We start from the raw sequence: 20,453 nt of genomic DNA, 5'->3' as shown, positions 1-20,453 counted from the left end.
ATTTCTTATCTTTTCTTGACGAATGTCAAAACTGGAGTTACATCATTACCAATGATAAAAGTTTCAGTTTTAGATGCCTTATTTCAAAATCTAATCAGAGTTTTTAAGTATCCCTGATTTTTTAAAGATTCCCCTGATTCGATTTATGGTGTAGACTAAAAAGCATGTTGAGTGAATCTATTTTGGTGAATTTCATGCATCGTTTTTGGGAAGTGGGCTGGGTCAGTGAATCTCCTCCACAGTTTCCCAAGATATTTTTCTAAAGTAAAGTGAGGGTAATGATTTGATCGTAAAACCGATTTTTTTTTGTTAGACAACTTTACAAGACTCTACTCACTAATTTTGTGAGGTAGTTTCTCATTTTTGATTAAGACGGTAGAAATATATACTAATTATCATATACTAAATCACTATTGTACAAGTATGTAATTTTCACTCCTAATGTTATTCTCCAACACAAAGTAGTTTGTTTCACGTTATAAAATATCGGGAACATGCCATCCTTCAAAACACTAAGGCATCTGAAGAATTATATAATACGTATATTTTTCTTTAAACTCGAGAAAAAATAAAAATAAACAGCTGTGTTTGATCCTGGAGACTTCTCTTCCCAACCTCACATGTCCCTCTCACTTTTTCTTCTTCCGCTGCCTACTTACACATGTTCTTCCCATTTTCACTCAGCATAGATTCCTTTGTGTTTCTAATATTTTTTAAAATCTTTATTTCAGGCTTTTCATTTTTTTATTTTATATTTTTGTTATTTTACTCAGTGTTGGTGGTGGTGTTTGATTTTTTAGTTTAATGGTTCATAGATTTCTAAACAGATTCTGGCTTCAAAGGGCTTTAAAAAATATAGTACACACTAAGAATATTATCAATGTTCCTTTCTTTTTGTCGTTACATGAATATGTGATTTACTAAAGAAATTATAACAAATAACTTAGTTATGCTTTTACATCAACTAAAATTTCAATTTAACTGATACAAAAAAGAAAAGAGGAAAGGTATTCATCTGCATTCTTCTTGAAAAAGATTCTGTATTTTTTAATTTTCTTTCCTTCTAAGAAATCACTGTTAAGAAATAAATTTAGGCAAGTTTAACTTCTTCTTTTTGACATCACTTAGGCAAGTTTCTTCTTCTTTCAATTAGGAAAGTTTAACTATGTATTTTATTTTTGTGTGAACTTTCTGTCTTTAAGGTATCTACATGTTTATAAATTTTGAAAGTTCAATATGTTTAATTTGGTTTTCTAAAAACTCAAATAAAATCAAACTTTATATAGAAAACTTTCATTTATACCAAAATAATGTTTAAAGCACTCGAGTCTAACCACTTTATATAAAGGGATGTCAACTGGGTTAGCACGACCAAAATTTCGCATAGCCTATAAATATTTGAGTCCAATTCAATATAAATATATAGAGAGATTATATTTAAAGTCCTACTTTAATAGAATTATAAAGTTTTTTGGGTTTTTTGGGCTTTTCGAAATACTTTATTTTAACGTTGTATTTACCAATCTAATTATTTTTTAAATTATCTAAGTTTTCATTTAAAAAAATGAATTTCAGTTTTTTGTCTTCAAATATAAGGTCATATTAAAAAAATTATTTAACAAGGATGTCTTTTCATATGTTTTAAAATTATATTATAAGCAAGTCATATTCAATAAAATTTAAATAAAGAAATGTAAATTAAAACTTATTATATAAGAGAAAAAATTAATGTTAAACACAGTCAAACATTCTACACTTTGTAAGCTTCGGAATGGAGATACATTTTTTGATTCTTCCGTTAGAGATCCCATGGCCACCATGTAGACATTACAAAATGTTCTACCATAGTTTTTTGGGAAAAAACAGGTATTACATAAATAATAATACTGATTTGTCAATTTATAATATGACTTTTGTAGTGATCAAACATTAAAATACATTCACCAATTTCTTAGCTAAGAGAAAATTAATATGTAATCCATTTGTTTGTATCTTATTTTTCAAAATATTGATTTTCTTGTTCAATTTCTAAGGGTGGATTTCATGTTATTCAATCTAGTGTGTTCTCTTAGATGCTGACACATGTTTTGTTTTGCAAATTCTCAAGCTTTGACTTCAACTTTTGGGAATCAACAATGCGGTAGTAGGTTCATGTCTTATGCATCTACACAAGAAATATAGTCAAATAAGGATAAATGTCATGAAGAGATTAAGTGGGAAGACTTCAAGCGAGAAGATAAAGGCACACATAACAAAATCCATTTGTCTAACTTAGATGTTTGTATCTTATTTTCCTGTTCAACTTTTATATGAAAAACTTCATGCTGGTCAATCTAATGTGTTCTATTAGGCTCCCACAAACCCTTTTGGTCCAACATCTACAAATCCAACAAACACCTTTCGAAGAACAATAGCTTCAAACCCAACTCAGAACAATTTTAGTACACTTTCCATTGAATTTCTGAACATTTCTACAAGCTTTATATCTTTGAATACAATATTTATATTTTACCCATATTTGGTATAATATTATTGGAATATTCTATTTATATTTATATTTTTAAAATGCTTATGTTTTCCTTTTTTTGTCACTAAAATGCTTATGTTTTCCAATATTGATATTTCATCAATATGAATAAATCCCATTCTAAGTTGGTTGATCGAAATACTAACTCTTATACCTTCATAGAATATCTAACTATTTTCATAGTAAATGTTATTTTATACAGTTTAAAAAGTCATATGGTATCTAATTATGTATAATAACCGATTATGAACTGGTTATTATAAACTGATATCAGTTAGTAAAAGATATAGATTTTATTACGTTTTTATAAAATTATATGGTCTCTAATTATGTATACTAACCTATATTAAACCGGTTATTATAAACCTTTATCGGTTAAAAGAGTAAATTACATAGTACATGAGTTGATAAAGTTTAATAATATTGTATGTCTATTACATTTATTCAAAGTGCATAAGATTAGGATGTGTTATTACTTATTAGATGTGATTTGATATGTTTTAGGAGTAATACAAAAAGATTTAAATGCCATTAGTTAATTTTCTAGGAGATTTGCCGATTTATTTAGATACTCCTTTTTTTTTTTTTTGAAACACATTTAGATACTCCTTTGCTAAACCTTTATCAAAGGGTAGGGACAAAATGTCACTGAAAAGAAGTAAGAAAAATAAAATAAAATAAATAAATAATCTTTTTTTTAAAGGCTTAATAAAGAATCTTCTTCAACCGAATAGATTCCAAACAAATGTACGTAATCACTTCTCGTCAAGTTGCACAAACCCTCAAAACGCTTTTCTTGAATTTTCTTCTATAAATTCTATCACCGTAAACCATTCAGACCTCCCCTTCTCTCTTCTCCCTCGTTCAAAGATTTCTCCTTCCTTCTTCTTGTTCTTCTCCTTGTTTAGTTCTTCTAAGATCTCAGCTTTTGTGAGATTAATTTATCAAAACACATTAGAACAAAACCATTGATGCTTAACCAGCAGTTCTTGGTCATTGAGACACATGTCTCCGATCATACTCAGTGAGATATTCCTCTCTGGGTTTATGCTAAACTCCACAATCAGGCGCAGGACCCACCTCGTTCAATCTTTCTCTGTTGTCTTCCTTTACTGGCTTTACTACGTCTCTTAGTTTCTCATAATAACTAGTCTCCAGCTTTATTCTTCCATTATATATTATATTACTCGTATTCAAAACCCTAGTTTTTAAAGTCTTTCTTTTGTTTCTTGTTCGTTACGTCATCGATCTGGGTCCTGTCCTGCTTCACTCTCTTCCCGTAAAGAAGAAGGGTTTCTTTGTTTGCTTGTTTGTTTGTTTGTGTGTTTACTTTATGGATCCGTCGTCGTCGGGATCGGAAGAGAGTCTCATGGAGCAGAGGAAGAGGAAGAGGATGCTCTCGAACCGTGAATCAGCGAGGAGATCGAGGATGAAGAAACAGAAGCTCCTCGACGATCTAACGGCTCAGGTGAACCAGCTTAAAGAACAGAACAACGAGATCTTGACAAGTGTCAGCATCACGACGCAGCACTACTTAACCGTCGAAGCAGAGAACTCTGTTCTCAAAGCTCAGCTTGATGAGCTCAGCCACAGGCTTGAATCTCTCAACGGCATCATCGAGTTCCTCGAGAGCACCAACGGGACTTGTCCGAACCCTCTGACTGGTCCAGAGCCTGATGATTTTCTCGTGAACCAGATGAATATGAACATGTTTTGTATGAACCAGCCTCTCATGGCGTCTTCGGATGCGTTACTGTATTAGAAATGTGGTCCAGAAAACCTCGAAATTACAAATGGGGCCGTTTCTTTTGTCTGATTTTAATATACGTCCAAAGAGAGATATATGAAAAAAAATCTATTAGTGGGGTTACGTTGTTTGATTGTGCTTTGTTCCGTCTTTGTCTCTATGTATTAAAAGCATCCTTGTTATGAGTGTTTGTAATAAAGGCTCTGTTGGCATGAGTACAAAGTGTTTTCTTAATATTTTAGTATGCTTTTGATATCTTAAGTACCCCCTGTTTTATACTATATAGTTTCTTGCGTGTTAAGGGGATAGTTACTTCTCTCTCCTTTTCCTCTGTTCTCTCTCTTGAATCTTTCACAGAGGAGAAGTTGAGGAGGAGAAGCGTTGCGGTTGCGCTGGTTCTTTTCCGGCGACTCATCGACCGTGGTTGGGCCCTTCCGGCGTCGCATCTTCTCTAGATGGTCGGCCAGCTTTTGGATCTGGAGTCTGTGCCTTCTTCTCCGGCGTAGGACTTCCAGCTCAAGTCTATCCGGTTACGGTTTCATCCGGCCGGATCTCGGTCTCCGGCGTTGCATCTATCTTCGGTGAACGGCCGGCTTTTGCTTTTGGCGCCCTCACCTTCCTTTCTGGTATTGGACGGCCGGCTTTTGTCTCCGTGTCACTCTCCTTCTTGGTCGTGACGGTGGCCTTTTATCGGGTCTTCCCGATTATGGTTTAGATCTACGGTTCTGTAGTTTCCTTGGTCCTATTGATTCTCTTTCCTTTCATTCATTGAGGGATCGATCGATGTCGATAGTGTTTTTCGAAGCGTAGATTCTCTGAGCGTCTTGGAATTCAGCGAAGAACGTTCTGGATGAACGGTTCTTCTCCGGTGAGGCTCCGTTCGTCGGAGTTTCTTCCAACCGCTTCAGTTTCGCTGGAGGATGACAGATCTCCATCGTCTTGACGCGTGTTCATTGGGTGCTGGACATCCGAACACGTGGTGGACGTGGATGGTTTTCTTCCTCGACGGGTTTCCTTTCGTTTGGGCTGAAGGCCCAAGATGTTGTTATGTTTGGGTCCGTTCGGTGGGCTTTTGTTTGTGTTTTCTTTGGGCTTAGTTCGGTTGGGCTTAGACCCATTAATAAAAATCTCAGATGGAAAAAAAAAAGAGTTTCTTGCGTATTAATGGTAAACGACTTCAAATGTCATCATTAAAGTAAAAACAAATTTTAGTACGTATTGAGTATAGACCAAAACATCACTTGCATTCTGTACAAGGTCCAGTGGGGAACATAGGCAAATGAACGAACCGCTTAGAATAGCATAATTTTAAATGATAATTTAAGCGGTATATAAGACACTACAAAAAAAAGATTAGTTTGGCTGTATCTGTAAAAAAATTACTTTACAATTTAGTCTATAGAATTTTTTGATTTAAAGAAAATACTTAAAAATTTTCTACGGTTACAAAGATGGGACTTTAGAAAATAAGATTTTTTATGTGTTTTTGCTGTAGCTTTAAATTTTTTGTTGTAGTTTTAAAAACTAAGATAAAACATGATTGATACTATTTAAAGTTGTAGATGAAAATTAAATTTAAAGTCACTTTCTACGGTTCAACTAATCACTCTCATAACATAAAATTTCGGAGCGTATAGCACAAAAAAAACTGAAAATGTCGGACCGGCTCTGCTCTGATTCTATATACTCTTGTCAAATAGAATAGCGTATACATATATTTTTATTTTGACCTTCTTGTCTTCTACAAGACTACAAACTATCAGATTTGAGTTAAAGTTATGAAACGGCAGCGACATTAGTATGCATCATTATGTTATAAACCTTTGGTCACATGTATTTTATATTATACATATCATTTGTAACAGAAAACGACATATTGAATATTAGTTAACATTCTCTTTTTTAATCGGCCATTACATTTATTAATCAAGTTCCACGATCATTCAGCTAACTAGTAAAGAGTTATTTTGCTCTAGTTTCTTCTTGTCTGATTTTTATAAATTGCTTTTAATAATTTATTTGTCAGCACTCTTACATGAAATCTACTACCAAAGCAAAATTTCACAAAGGTAAATCTTCAAAAAGTGCGGATGTCTCCATGATATTAATGTCAACTCATAGATTTGGAGATACTTATAGAAGACTTTCAAAAATATGTGAAATTCTAGCATCCTGTGTTCCTTGCTTTCTTTTAATTAATTTCCTTATCTCGAATTTTTCTTAATTCTTTTTGGTTTTTAATTTCGAAGATATATCACCAATAGAGCCATAGACCAGTACATCACAAAATAATGGTTACAATACATCGTGACTCACAATGGGGAATCCTATTCTACCCTTTCATGGCAGTATTATATATACTTTAGATGGATGGTGCGTAGTTTGTTTTATATTCATTGATCACGGATGTTTCATTAATGAATACAAACAAATTGATGCCTCTTTTGTTTTATTTTCTTATAAAAAGGAGTTTCCTGTTTGATAATTGCAATATTTTCTACCTCTATTTCAAGTTTATTATTCCTCTTGAGAGTATCGTGCATGTGTCGAGACATGAGAAATTAAAAAGGCATCTTATGTGTTTTGATCTGGGCTATATCTTGATATCAGTGATCGAGAAGATGTGTAATTACTGCTTAGTTTTTGTAGGTTCCGAAGACCTATAACGTAAGATAACAAAAAGACATAATTGACATAAGGATTTAACTCCTAACATTATACTCTACATGATTACTCTTCATTCTCCATTTCTGTATGGAAAAAACGTGAATGGGAAAATAAGAATGTGAAAACGTCATTGGAAGTACCTTTTACCTTTAGACTGCAAAGCTAGAATGATGAATGCAGGTGATGAGAATTAATTAAGAAACCGTAATCAATTATGAGAAATTTGCCATGTGCAGGAAACAATAGTTGCCGGTACTTGACCTAAAACACATGATGACTTAACGATTTTAATAGTATAGATCTCTTAATTACGTGATTTTATAATTAGCATTCGTTCTCTTAGATCTACCTGAACAAATTTAATTGATTATTAAATCTTAATTGATATAATAAAACAGTGACAAAAAAAAATTGATATAATAAATTGGTTTATTAATATGTATACAGTAACATGCTATACAGATAACAACTTTATAATATCTAAGGTTATTTTGGTTAAATAAAGTAATAGGTATATTTATAAATTTGTAATGTTTCCATCTTTTTGTGGATTTGGAGTCCATGGAATTTGTAGCTCGAAGTTTTATCTTATGAACAACATTATAGCTGCGTCTACATGTTTTATCTCATCCTTTTGAAATGAAAAAGCATAATCTAAGCACACGTGGGTGGTGTAGTGTTAGGCCAATTTTGATAAGTTAAGTGACCGGGGTTTGACGTAATTTCACGTCACTAAACATGTGTAGCACACAGATATGAGGTTATGCTTTAAGTTTTATTTTGTTCCGCATCACCCATTTGGAGATTATTTTGAGCCTTTGAATAGACTTCGGATACCCGAAAGTTTTTTTTAAAAAAATTCACCACATCTTCAATTATTTTAAAGTTGTTGCCAATGACCAAAACAAAAATCAACAAACATCACGCTGGAAAAACATTAAAGACTGATAATGGCCTAAAATAACTATGAAAAGTCCTTAGAGCATCATTAACCCTACTAGAGATTTTGCCCGGGCTACGCCCGGGACTATATACAAATAACATATATTTTATATGTATATTACAATACAATATATTACATCTATGTTATAAATAATAAATTGAATTAAAATGAGTAAAACTCACAATTTGTTGTCTTCTACTATCTAAAATATGTATGGGATATTAAACAATGTGAAATTAATAAAGAATTTTTTAAACCTAAGTTATTCTCAAAAATATTTTTACATATTTAGTTTATTATAAAATATATTATTAATCTCAACATCACATATTGTTTTCGTTATATGTGTTATTTATATCATGTGTATGTTTTTATATGTCTCTTATTTAATATTTTATAATATTCACTGAAAATATGTGATTCTAGAGGAAGACTATGTATTTTATGTATTTTAGATTATAAAAAAGTTTAAAAATTATATGAGATTTTATTGAAAGCTGCATCTTTATTTGAACTTTTAAAAAACTACACTTTTGTATATATGTAAATTTAATACACTTTTAGATCTGAATATTTGAAATTGTTATAATATATTTTCATATCATTATTTAAATACTTAAACTAAAATTAAGTAAAATCAATTTTATTTATTTCTTTTAAAATTAATACTTTAAGTTTATACACAATATCATAGTAATAGGTATCTTATTAAAATAAATAAAATGACGCATTTTATTTGACCATATCTTTTCTTTCTTTCATATTTTCTTATATCTACTCCTTCTAATTTTTGTTTACTTTTCTGTTGATTAAAGAAAATCAAACGTGTTTTATTGTTTTTGATCAATCTGAGGATATCCCATACTTACAGAAAGTTCTAGATTAATCTCTAAAAAGAGGTATGGTTTACGGATAGACCATCTCCCAGAGTAGTTAAATGAAGCTAAAACATAATTATATATTTCAATGGCCAAAATATTTAGGAAATATTGTAGGAAGTGACTTTAGCTTTAATTTTCATCTACAACCTTAACTACTACCAATCATGATTTATCTTGGTTTTTAAATCTACAACCAAAAAATTAAATCTACAGCAAAAACACAAAAAAAATGGTTGTAAAAATCTTATTTTCTAAAGCCCCATTTTTTTAGTTGTAGGAAATTTTAAAGCTACATCACTTAAAGCTAAATCAAAAATCCTACAGACAAAATGCTAAAGTAAATTTTCTACAGTTACAACCCAACCAATCACCCCAATACTTGTAAATTTTTGTGTTTTAGTTGAGAAGTTTATCTTGAAGGGCGGAGGCAACATACGGAGAGCGGGTTTAGCTGACCCCACTATTTAAAAAAAAAATAATATTGTTTTTGTAAAAAAAATTCTTTTGATCCCATAAAAAATAAATTTGGACCTCATAAAAAAATTCTGACCCTATACAAAATGTTTGTGGTTCCGCTATATGTATAGTGTTTTGGATTAGTATAGCTTACAGAAGAGATTTATGTGTTAGTAAAGTTGGTAAGAGGAATTTTTATCAGCATATTAGTAAGATTAATGTGGCTATATGCTCCCCAGAAATAACTATGGGGGTGATTGGTTGAGCTTTAACTTAGTACTTTAGCTTTAATTTTTTCTAAAGCACTAATCCTAACCAATCATGCTTTAGCTTTATTTTCTAAATTAAAGTCTACAGCAAAATTTAATAAATGTTTGCCAATCAAGTTGTAGCTTTATTTTTTCAAGATACAGCAAAAAAAATAAAACCTTAACTTTTCTATTTGTTTTAGACAAAAATCCTACATCCTTATTATTTGGGCTGTAGAAAAAATAAACTCATAACTGAAAAAAAAAACCCACGTTTTATTTTCATCAACATACGACGTAAGGAAAACCCTATCGTAACACTTGTTTTATAAAGGTATTTCTTGTCACTTTCTCTTAAGAATGCAGCCAGAGGTATTTCTTGATCTATGTGACAAGATAGAGAATCAATACAAGATGAAATCTTCACGAAATATGTCGGTGAAAGAGAGTGTTGCAATATTTTTGTACATCTGCGGTCACAATGCCACTCAGAGAAGCGTCATGAGAATGTTTGGACACTCACAAGAGAGCATATTTAGAAAGTTTCATGAAGTTCTTGATGTCATGGAACTTATGGCAATAGATATGTTCAAGCCGGATCCAACAAATCTCACTCAAGTCCATCGAAAGCTGCAGTCAGATAGACATTATGGATCAAACTTCAAGGGCTGTATAGGTGCAATGGATGGAACACATGTTCCTGTTATGGTCTCAGGACGAGATCAACAACGATACTGGAACAGGAAAAATCAATGCAGCATGAATATTCTAGGAATATGCAACTTAGACATGTTGTTCACATATGCATATGTTGGTGTGCCTGGGTCTGCTCATGATGCAAAGGTTCTAGCATTGGCTATGGAAGATCCTATTTTTCCGCATCCACCTTTAGGCAAATACTATCTTGTTGATTCAGGGTATGCTTTACGTCGTGGATATCTGGCACCATATAGACAATCTCGGTACCATCACGGTCAGTTTCAAAATCAAGCACCATATAGATCCTATTTTTCCGCATCCACCTTTAGGCAAATACTATCTTGTTGTTAGATGGTTTTCTTTATTTTGGATAGATTTTATAAATTGTTATATTTTTAAATTAACAGAAAAGTTTTTTTTACAGCTACAACACATTTTATCCAATCATGTTTTATTTTACAAAAGTACAGCCAATAGTTTACAGCTACAGTTATCATAACTACAGCAAAAATCTCTGCAGAAAAAATATACTTTAGTAAATGTACAGCTACAACCAATACACCTACAGTACAAATTCTACAGTAAATTTTTTACAGTACAATCCAACCAATCACCCCCTATATATGCTGCCTTTGTAACCTATTTTTAGTTTGTATAGGTTAGAAGACAAAAAAATTGTTCCGATAATAAACATTCTTTATCTAAAGATATCAAAAATCATAATATTATAATAAATATGAAAATTATATTTAGAAAGTTATAGTTTCAAATTTTTAAAATTTTAGAATATTAACTAAAATATAATAGATATATTTAAGTATTTTTATAATTCCATTTAAAAAAAAATTTATCTGCTATTTTTATTTTTGTATTTATATGGTTTTTAAAAAAAAAAAAATACTACCCGTAAACGCTAGCTGGAAACAGCTTTTGATTTTAAGTGGTTCAGAGCGGTTTGAAGCGATTTATAGCGGTTTGTATGATTATTTCGAAACGCTGTCAACCGTTACCAACCGCAAAAGCTGCGTTTGCGGGTAGTAGCGGGGAAACCAGTCAAACTCTGAGTGTGAGAAGAGATAACATGTAAGTGCATGTGTGAATTATAAAGCACAAGCTTGAGTGCTTTCTTGTGGATAGGATAAGAAAACATATACATATGTAATATAAAATTTCACGTTCAGGTGTGTTATAATATATAAAGCTTACCCTTTATTCTATGATTTTGGCAACCCAAGCTTTGTATTTGATATTAAACTGATAATTTTTGGAAAACCAATTCAATTGCATGAACAATTTAAAATATATATATATATACTCTTAACGCAAAAGCCTTGTTTTTTCAAAGGCAAATGCAAAGCTCTATTTTAGAAGTTTAGGAACAATGACTAACAATTAAAAAAGAGAGTTTTTGGGAATAGTTATGGCAACTACAGAGTGTAGTGATGTCTTGATGTATCAATGTCCAAGCCCTTTAGCTTTGCGACTGATTCAACATGTCCCTTAAATGTGTGAATCTCCCTAAGCCTGTCAAAACAAAGCATTCACCAATAAGAATCAAGCAACTTCTAGTTTCTTCCATTGAAATCGATTTAATCAAAGTACACTTACCTAGCTATCTCGGCCTTTTTCTTGGCTTGCTCAACGATCTGAGACAGCTCAACAATCTGAGACAGCTCTCTGTAACCCTCGTTCTCTGGGAAGACGTTGACCTCTTGTCTTGTCTGCAGACCGTGCTGCGTCCTTTGTTCTCTCGCCCACTAAGCTTGTCTTTCTCAAGCACCGTAATCTCTCCTGGTCGTCAGAGCGCTCTGCTCACAAAGAAACAGCAGAAGCAATGAGTATTATGTTAACCATCAAGATGTAAAAGAGAGTTAGCTGTGTGTACGTACCCTTTTGTCAAACATGCTGACCCAAGCCTTTCCACTCAAGATGTATGGCAAACTTCAAAATGTCTTGTGGGATGTATGTTAAAATACTGTAAACCCAAATCACAGCAGCCCATCCCCAACCTATACCCTTCACCTTTGCAAATGTCCAGTTTGCATACACTGCAATCAAAGTAGCAATCTGCGTTTGGAAGGAAGAGTGAGATGAGTTTTTTTTCTTGAATTCTTTGAAAATATATGATGTTCTTAATTAATTACCAGTTGTGCAATGACGAATGCAATCATCAGAAGCGCCCCAGGACGTTCAACAAATGACCAACTCCTTGACCTCGTGACGAATATAAGCGCTTGGCTGATGATACTAACTTGTAGGTACACAGCAAACATTAGTTCATCGTTATTGTCCCTGATTGACCTTACACCAAACTTGTCCTGTAAGTAAAAGGTAAGTATTAGTTTCTTACACAATATATTTATCTATACAATCTCCCTAACACATACCGAGCAGAAGTCAGTCTTGTGAATCACCCAGAAGAAAATCACACTCATAACGGCTTGGTAGCCTCCCAAGACAATTCCAGTGGCAAAGATTTCATTGAGCTTCCAGCTATCAGGTTTCCTGACTGATCGAATATCATAAGTCCTTTCTGAGAAGACTCTAATGCTCCATGTGGAGTAGCAGCAGCAGCAGCGCACCAAGACCTCATGTCAGACATCGAGAACCGTTTTCCACAAGACTCCTTATCATGATGACTCCACAGAAGAGACTGGAGTGGCGATGGCTGCAAACAGCGAGCCTGAAGCTCAGCTGCATATGGTCTCCCGAGCTCAGGGAGAGGGACAGTTCGAGCTGCGTTATCCTCAAAGCAAGGTTGAGGAGGCAAATCACGTTGCCTGGTATCAAGAGGCATGCTCTTGCAGTTAGGTAACTTTAAAGAGAACAAACACTGCAGGACCAAAAACAAAGGCAACAATCAGTTCAAGAATTAAAGATAAAACTGAACAATTACATAAGAGCACTAATGAGAAAAAGTTTAGTTGACATACCGATTGTTAAGTAGCTCAATCAGGTGAATGCAATACTTCTGGTTACCCTTTTGAATAAGTAGTGAAAGAAAGAAAGAAGAGGCAAGCGAACGAAAAAAAACACAGCGGAAAATGACAAAACCAACTACGTAACTTGTTTGAGTAGAAGTCTGAAGTATTCAGCCTGAAAGAACCACAACAATCATAAGTGTTAGTAACCATTCTTAAAATATATTATTAAGATAAAACGAATGTGCAGTGGAGTAACTCTAACAAATATCCTGCACCTGAATGACTTCCTTAGGAAATGAAAAGTTTCTTCATTACATCTAGAGTCCCACACAACGTTATCAATGGTAGCTATGCAGTCAAAAAAACTGCATACAATTAGGAAAGAGTAAGAGCATTGTACGTACTTAGTATTGTATTAAAACTAATTAATAATTACCTGAGCTGGTTCATCTTTCACCTCAGATGCATTGACCATAGCAGCAACGTCCTAGCATATCTTATGTTCAAAGGGGCATTCTATCAAGAAGTATCCAAAATTGTCAAGACCACCAAACATTTATGACAAAAAATTACCTGCAGCACTCCAGGTCATCTGTGGAGGCTCCAAAGGCAGGCTGAACTTCATGGATTGCATGGAGAAAATCCTCCATCGTGATCTTAATGTTCTCTTCTTCCACTGGCTTTGTAAGATCATACATGCTTAACTGTCTGTTTAACGCATACGATGTAGCACTTTTAACAGCACCTTCAAGCCCCGCCCCACTGTAATTTTTTGTTCGAGCAGCTGCCAGAAAATATTGGCATATCACGTCAGTGACACACTTATGCGAGTAAGTATCTAGTCAAAAATAAAGACATGAATACATTCCATGATTTGAAGAACTATCATCTAAGAATCCATACCAAGTTCTTGGAGATTGATATCATGACCAAGGAAAGAATTTTCCTTCATCTTGTTTGTGTGAATCTGAAGAATTTGGAAACGTCCAGCTTCATCAGGAAGGCTTATCTCAACTTGAACCTCCAATCTTCCCGGCCTATAGTCAAAATAATAAAAATAAGAGGCGCATGCAGTGAATACACTTTGTATAGTACCTTCTCAAGTGAACATTAACGAAAATTAAGGTATAAAACCTACTTCACAACATTGCGGTTATGTAACTGGAGGATAAAAGAATCGGTAACTATCTATTACACAAGATCGATATACCTTAAAAGAGCTTCATCAAGCAAATCCTTTCTTTTTGTCATTCCAATAAGCAAAACATTGTTCAAGGCCTCCACACCATCTATCTGGAAAAGAAGTGTTATCCACATCCGTGAAAACACCGAATTAACAGATATTAGCAAGAGCCAAGATCTTTGACTGACCTTTGTCAAAAGCTGGTTCACAATACTATCATGGACACCTGTGCCATCTCTGGTCGAGCCTCTTGACTGAAAATTACAAAGCATACAATTGTAATTATTTTTGTTTAAAACTCATATAACCAGCAGATCATGACAATCAATATCCAAACTCTATTAACCGGAATCAATGGGGCTGGTCGTCATACTTAAAAACATATTTACAACTTCAAGCTAGCAAAATTTATCTACTGTATAGTCAAAGTCGCATACCTTACAAATAGCATCGATTTCATCAAATATAATGACGTGTACATCACTCGCATCACCTGAGAAATAAAATAAGAGTGCCTCATTAGCACATACGTAGAAAAAGAAAACACAGATCAGGGAGAACAATTTTTTCTTACCAAGGGTCCTCTGGTCTTGCTCAGCATCAGCAAATAAGTCTCTTACATTCTTTCTGTCTCACCAACAAACTTGCTCAGAACCTCAGGACCATTAACGATCTATTATGCCAGCAAAATAAAACCAGAAGCATTAAACATGTTGGTTTCTGGAACAATAGCAGTGAATCAACTAAGAAACTAAGTTAATCAAACATTAAAAGAAAGTAAATCAGTTGTAGCAAACAAAAGCTGGAGATTTAAGCTACTAATGTATGAAGAAAACTAAACAGACAGTAACAGGTTCTCGCAAAAGCGAGACCACCTATAAGTGTAACAAAGTTCATCACACAGTGATCAGAAATACCTTTGGATCCTTTCCATTCAGCATCTTTCTAATTTGCCGTGCCATAAGGGTTTTTCCTGTACCAGGAGGTCCAAAAAGAAGCATTCCCTTAACGTGCTTTATCCCCAATCTACACGATAAAAAAAAACTAACATAAAAGGAAAATCCATAACGAAAGTCTAACATTTGCTTAAAGATAAATCACAGAACCTGCTCGTGACATAAGGTGGAAATACACGAGAAGCAAAAGCTCTTCTAAATATATCAGCAAACTCTGCACCCAGACCACCTATGCCCCTTTGATGGAGGTTTGATTGCACAGACTTGAGACGATAAACAGAAGGAAGTGGAAAAGACGAAGGAGATGAGATCGGCTGTCTGCGCAAGAGAGAAGGAAGCTAGGGTTTGTCGATGCGATGGTGATTCCCGTGTCGTCTAAATTATGGGGCTTATGGGCCAAATCTATCAAAAAAAAGAACAAACAAATTGTTAGCCCAATTTAATCTGACGTGGAAGAAACAGGCAACCTGATTGGTCGAATTTTAATTCCCACGTGGACGCTCTCCCTGATCAGATTATCCTCCTTTTAGTAGTGTTAGATAACCCCATTTGGGTTTCTTAATGATTTATTTAATAATAAAAGTTAGTTAAGAAATCTAGTTAAGAAATCTTTAATTTTTGTGGTACATTGGGAGTTTCTTAATTTAGGTTTCTTAAAACACATTACACAATCAACAAAGTACACAATCACAATCAACAAAACATAATCCAAGATGATAAAATAGTTTAATAGTGTTGAAAACAGTAGATAAGTTTTAGATGAACCAAGATGTAGCAATGTCGTCATGGCTACCAAGTTTATCAAAAGTTCCAGCTTTTAAATCGAGCCTGGCAAAACAAACTTTCAATCATTGAAACCTCCATCGAATTATTTAACTGAACACACATGAGATATGAATAAACCAAAACATAAAGAGGTTCAAGGGTTTCAGATTATGATGCCACGAATTCTAACACCTCGTTTCTTGCTTGGTAGAATGCTCTATCAAGAACAAGCACTGATATGTTGAAAGCAAAGTCAAAATTATTAGCTCAAAAGAAATGCCAAACTGAGAAAAAAGAGTTTTTGTCATTATGTAAAGGTTAAGTATATACCTCATTCTCACGATCCTCAAACGTATTCTGTAGTTAATCTGCAACAAAATAAAGTGTCAGATGCTTTTAGCCGATTAGAGAGACACAACGAACTTCAAAAACAGGTCTAGTAGCAGGATCTTCAGCCAGTTTGAGCAATCTCAGATGAGTGAGTGCATACCTTCAGACAAAAACAAAGTAAAACATTGAGACATGACAAGCATCATACACCTTCGGACAATAAGACTACAATCATAGTGATTTAAACAAGAACCAAGCATAGTTGATGGTGTCTGATTTAGACAAGAACAAAAGAGAGACAAAATCAGAACTTACAACTCTACGGAGAATAGGTTCCACAGAGGAGCATAGCCTGTGCAAGCTGTCAACTTTCATAGCCTCAACAATCACACTAGCAAGAGCAACAGAAAAAGTTTATAAAGTTGCAAAAAAAACACAATTGGGTGAAACAGAGAAGATGAAGAGAGAACATAACAACATTTCCGACGGTGGAGAAGATAAGATCCCCGGGGAAGAGGAGAAGGACTCGAAGAAGATCGAAAATCCAAGGAACCTTGACATAACTCCAGCGCCACCTCGAGCCCTTCACGCCTCCTCTCTCCGATGCCGTTTCTGAGACTGTACTTCCTTAGCCATCAAGACAGGAACATACAAGTTCTTAAAAAACTAAAGAACAACAATAATCAATCAAAGTCAAGCTACTTTAAATATACAGACTCTTCATCAATAAAGGGCCAATCTTTGAACTAGGGCCTTGATATTGAGACTCTTAACCATCTGGTAGAAGGTGAAAACTCAATAAAGGACCAATCTTTGAACTTAGGGTTTGTATCTAAGACAATAATGCTCTAGAGATAAACCTTTCAAGGAGAAGAAGAAAGCTTACGGTTTACAACGAAAGGTGAAAGACTCGGCGGCCGGGGAGAAACAGAATGCCGGCGATCAAGCGGGCGTCTCTGTGTTTTTCTTCTTCGAATCCAAACACGAGAGAAGAGGAAAGAAAGAAAAGAAAAAAAAATAAAAATCCTAAATCACAGTTCGCTGACACGTGTATTAAGAAACTTCATTACGATCGATTACCAAAACTATGTATTAAGGATCGGTTACATTGATTTTCTTTTATTTTGATTTAATTAAATCATTGCTTTTTTTAAAAACTCCACTTAAAGACCTGGGATAATGGTGGTCTTAGAAATGAACTAGAGGCGGCTAAGTTATAAGTCCATCTAATTATATAAAAAGATGTTGCTTCTCTCCTGGGATGCCACATAGGATTACAGGTCACAAAGTCGTTTATTCAGAAGCTGCCATCTGTCCAGAGAAGCAAACGCACCGTTTCATTTATTTCTCTTATGATGAGCTTTGACCCATTTGTAGACAGAAAATCTTACCTGAAAAAAACGACGCTTCCGTCTACACTTTTTGCCGTCAAAGTTCTTCATCTGTTCATCTACCTGCGAGAAAAAGTTGAGGCGTTACTTTTTGCCGAAACGGAATAAAGCTGAACCCAATCGTCGTCATTAACACACACATTAACCAAAGCTCTCCATTCCTTCCACGATTTATCAATGAATACATCTTCCAATTATAAAAAATGTTCTATAAAAATACTTCAGTTCAAGCTTCTAATTAATGGTCTCTGATGTTCGACTTCAAACGAGGATCCTACAAGAATATTTAGACACAAAATCTGAAACCGAGGAAGATGAAGAACTGAGACTTACCCAGAATCAAGATCGTTCTTAAAACAAAATCGTAGTAAGCCCTTTTCTCAGATCTTGCAATTGTTCTTCACTGATATTTTTCTCACAGTCGTCTTTAACGTGGCATGTCACTAGAGCGAGATGGAGGGCGACGGAGCAAGCGGAGACGGAGTAAGTGGAGGAGAGAAAGGAAGCAAGTGGCGAAGAGCGACAGAGCAAGGGCGGAGAGCGATGGAACAAGCGGCGTTGAGCTGATGGAGCAAGTGACGGAGAGAGCGAGATGGACAGCCATGGAACAAGCGACGGAGAGTGAGACAAGAGATAGAACATGAAATCGTTGCAGTTCAATGGTACAAGGGTGGTTGATAGGCTCTCAGACAGGGTGAGTTTATAAGAGCTGGAATTTTTTTTTTTGGTGCAGAAAAGGGAATGAAGGATTGTGTTTATGTTGATTTTTTTTTTTACAAAATTAGGTTCATGCTTTCAAAGTTTCTGTACATTAAGGGGTGAAAGTTCATGTGGAGGAGTCTGACATGACTAGATAACTTCTCATGAGGATGTTGCTCAGTTTCGAAGGCCTCCAAACAACAGAGAAAGCTAGAGTATAACACGATGATGCAGAGGTTAGTGTTTCATTTCCTGCATTTTTTCATCTGTCTGCATCATAATCTATGTCTACACGTTAAAAATGTCAACAACAGTGGTGAACGATATGTATCACCTACTTATTACTAATGAGTTGCAATGACATGATTGGTGACTTTGGTAGATATACATTGGGATTTTATTTATAAATTTTGTTCAGTTAATTGATATCGTAGAGCCTTCAGTTTCTATACATACAGATTTGAAAAATTTATGTCTAACAAAACAAACACTCGGTGAGAAAGAAAACATTACCTCGGGTTGAATCACTCATTATTCCATACATATCTAACAAGTAACAAGGCAAACTGTGTCGCCGTGATCTCTTACCTTAAAATATAGCCTCCTTGAAACTATTTACAGTAACTTCACCAAAATTTTTGGTCCTTAGTTACTTTAAACCGTCGAGTATATGGTTGCAGGTTTTCTTTACACGGCAAATAAGAGTTTTCCAGATCACACGGGGCAGGCAACAACAAAAGTAAATGCGTGTAAAAGAAAGAACAAGTAATGGATCTATAAAGATTTTTTTTATAAAACAAATGGATATATTCACATTTGGCTTCTAAAACATTTCATTGCATACTCTAAACATCTTTAGTAAGTTTCTCCACGGTGACAAAAAAAAAAAAAGTTTCTCCACACCTAATTTCTCAAGATTCTTTTCCAGAACTGTCACACGTTTAGCTCTAATAGATTATAAAAAAGTTGTACGAATAGTTGCATAAACAAAACATACAAAAAGTTTTAAACTTCACTGCAACAAAAAACAGAGTTATTGCTTACTGCAATAAGAGATGATAAACTTTGAGCAGGCCTGATCCTAAAGGTCTGATTTGTTTTAAATGGGCATTACATAATACGAATATAAAGATTTAGAAAGGTTTAAAGAAAAAGCTTCAATCAAATGGTAGTTCACATATCGGGATAAGAAACAATAATGGGTAACAACAAATAAATTAATCAGATGACTAATGTTTAAGTAATCCACTATATAAAAAATTAATGGGCAAAGTTTTCAAACAACTATTTTAAATTTTTGTCACACAAAGAGTGTTCAACAAGGAAAATAACCAAAATATATTTTAATAAAGAAGCAAAAACCTCTTCTAGCCATTACTTTATGTATATATATATATATATATATATATATAAGATAATAAAAATAAAAAGAAATACATAAATAAAATAAAAATTTATAGTTTCTGACTATATGTTTTTTAATTTGAATTTTTATAGTTTTTTCAATTTTTCTTCCTGAAAGTGAAAATAGGAAAGATTAATAATACAATCTATACTAATTCAAAAAATACACGACCCCACGTTTTTATTTTATAATGAAAATGTTAATTCAAAATAATAATAATAGAAAAATGAAATATAAAAAAAAGACATAATACACATATTTAAAATCAGAAAAATATACACTATTCTTGCAAAATAGTGAAGAATAATAATAAAATCTATACTAATTCAAAAATACATGACACCACATTTTCATTTTATAATGAAAATGTTAATTCAAAATAATAATAGAAAAATGAAATATAAAAAAAGAAGACATAACACACATATATAAAATAAAATAATACATGTCAATTGGAATAATTATTGCATGCCCTAACATTATTTAAAACCATAAAAATAATAAACACTATTCTTGCAAAAGCTTAAATAAAAGTCACTGAAACAAAATATACAATTACATAGTTACATACATCACAGGTAAACATAAAAACCTTATAATATGAGAGGATGTAGCTTTCCATACACAAACGT

The 20,453-nt window shown here is 33.7% G+C and overlaps 2 protein-coding genes and 3 long non-coding RNA genes across 5 annotated transcripts; 3 read left to right on the top strand and 2 right to left on the bottom strand.

Annotated features, from left to right (window-relative positions):
- The first annotated feature begins 3,271 nt into the window (after positions 1–3,271).
- On the top strand, positions 3,272–4,510 carry LOC106361025 (bZIP transcription factor 11-like). Its single transcript, XM_048738839.1, has one exon. It carries the CDS (start codon positions 3,861–3,863, stop codon positions 4,287–4,289), a length of 429 nt encoding a protein of 142 aa, XP_048594796.1. The 5' UTR covers positions 3,272–3,860; the 3' UTR covers positions 4,290–4,510.
- Positions 4,511–9,829: 5,319 nt separating this feature from the next.
- Positions 9,830–10,519, top strand: LOC125576937. Its single transcript, XM_048737482.1, has one exon. It carries the CDS (start codon positions 9,830–9,832, stop codon positions 10,517–10,519), a length of 690 nt encoding a protein of 229 aa, XP_048593439.1.
- A 930-nt stretch (positions 10,520–11,449) lies between these two features.
- LOC111216028 lies at positions 11,450–13,457 on the bottom strand. Its single transcript, XR_007315815.1, has 7 exons — positions 13,368–13,457; positions 13,102–13,264; positions 12,556–13,001; positions 12,313–12,486; positions 12,058–12,235; positions 11,777–11,976; positions 11,450–11,692 (listed from the first exon to the last, which is right to left on the bottom strand). It is a non-coding gene; the product is annotated as an uncharacterized LOC111216028 (long non-coding RNA).
- Positions 13,458–13,784: 327 nt separating this feature from the next.
- On the bottom strand, positions 13,785–17,200 carry LOC106453667. Its single transcript, XR_007315816.1, has 10 exons — positions 16,805–17,200; positions 16,642–16,717; positions 15,382–16,486; positions 15,193–15,301; positions 14,850–14,948; positions 14,713–14,768; positions 14,464–14,529; positions 14,303–14,385; positions 13,996–14,129; positions 13,785–13,876 (listed from the first exon to the last, which is right to left on the bottom strand). It is a non-coding gene; the product is annotated as an uncharacterized LOC106453667 (long non-coding RNA).
- A 515-nt stretch (positions 17,201–17,715) lies between these two features.
- On the top strand, positions 17,716–18,842 carry LOC125577388. Its single transcript, XR_007315814.1, has 3 exons — positions 17,716–18,084; positions 18,165–18,411; positions 18,503–18,842. It is a non-coding gene; the product is annotated as an uncharacterized LOC125577388 (long non-coding RNA).
- Positions 18,843–20,453: the final 1,611 nt, after the last annotated feature.

Source organism: Brassica napus, chromosome A8 (genome assembly GCF_020379485.1).
Source record: "Brassica napus cultivar Da-Ae chromosome A8, Da-Ae, whole genome shotgun sequence".
NCBI lineage: Eukaryota > Viridiplantae > Streptophyta > Magnoliopsida > Brassicales > Brassicaceae > Brassica > Brassica napus.
The sequence above is the reverse complement of the archived record's forward strand: the minus strand, read 5'-3'. Positions and strand labels throughout refer to the sequence as shown.

What these genes read in the sequence shown, in the direction of transcription:
- LOC125576937 (XM_048737482.1), top strand. Translation starts at nt 9,830, where the DNA reads ATGCAGCCAGAGGTATTTCTTGATCTATGTGACAAGATAGAGAATCAA.
- LOC106361025 (XM_048738839.1), top strand. Translation starts at nt 3,861, where the DNA reads ATGGATCCGTCGTCGTCGGGATCGGAAGAGAGTCTCATGGAGCAGAGG.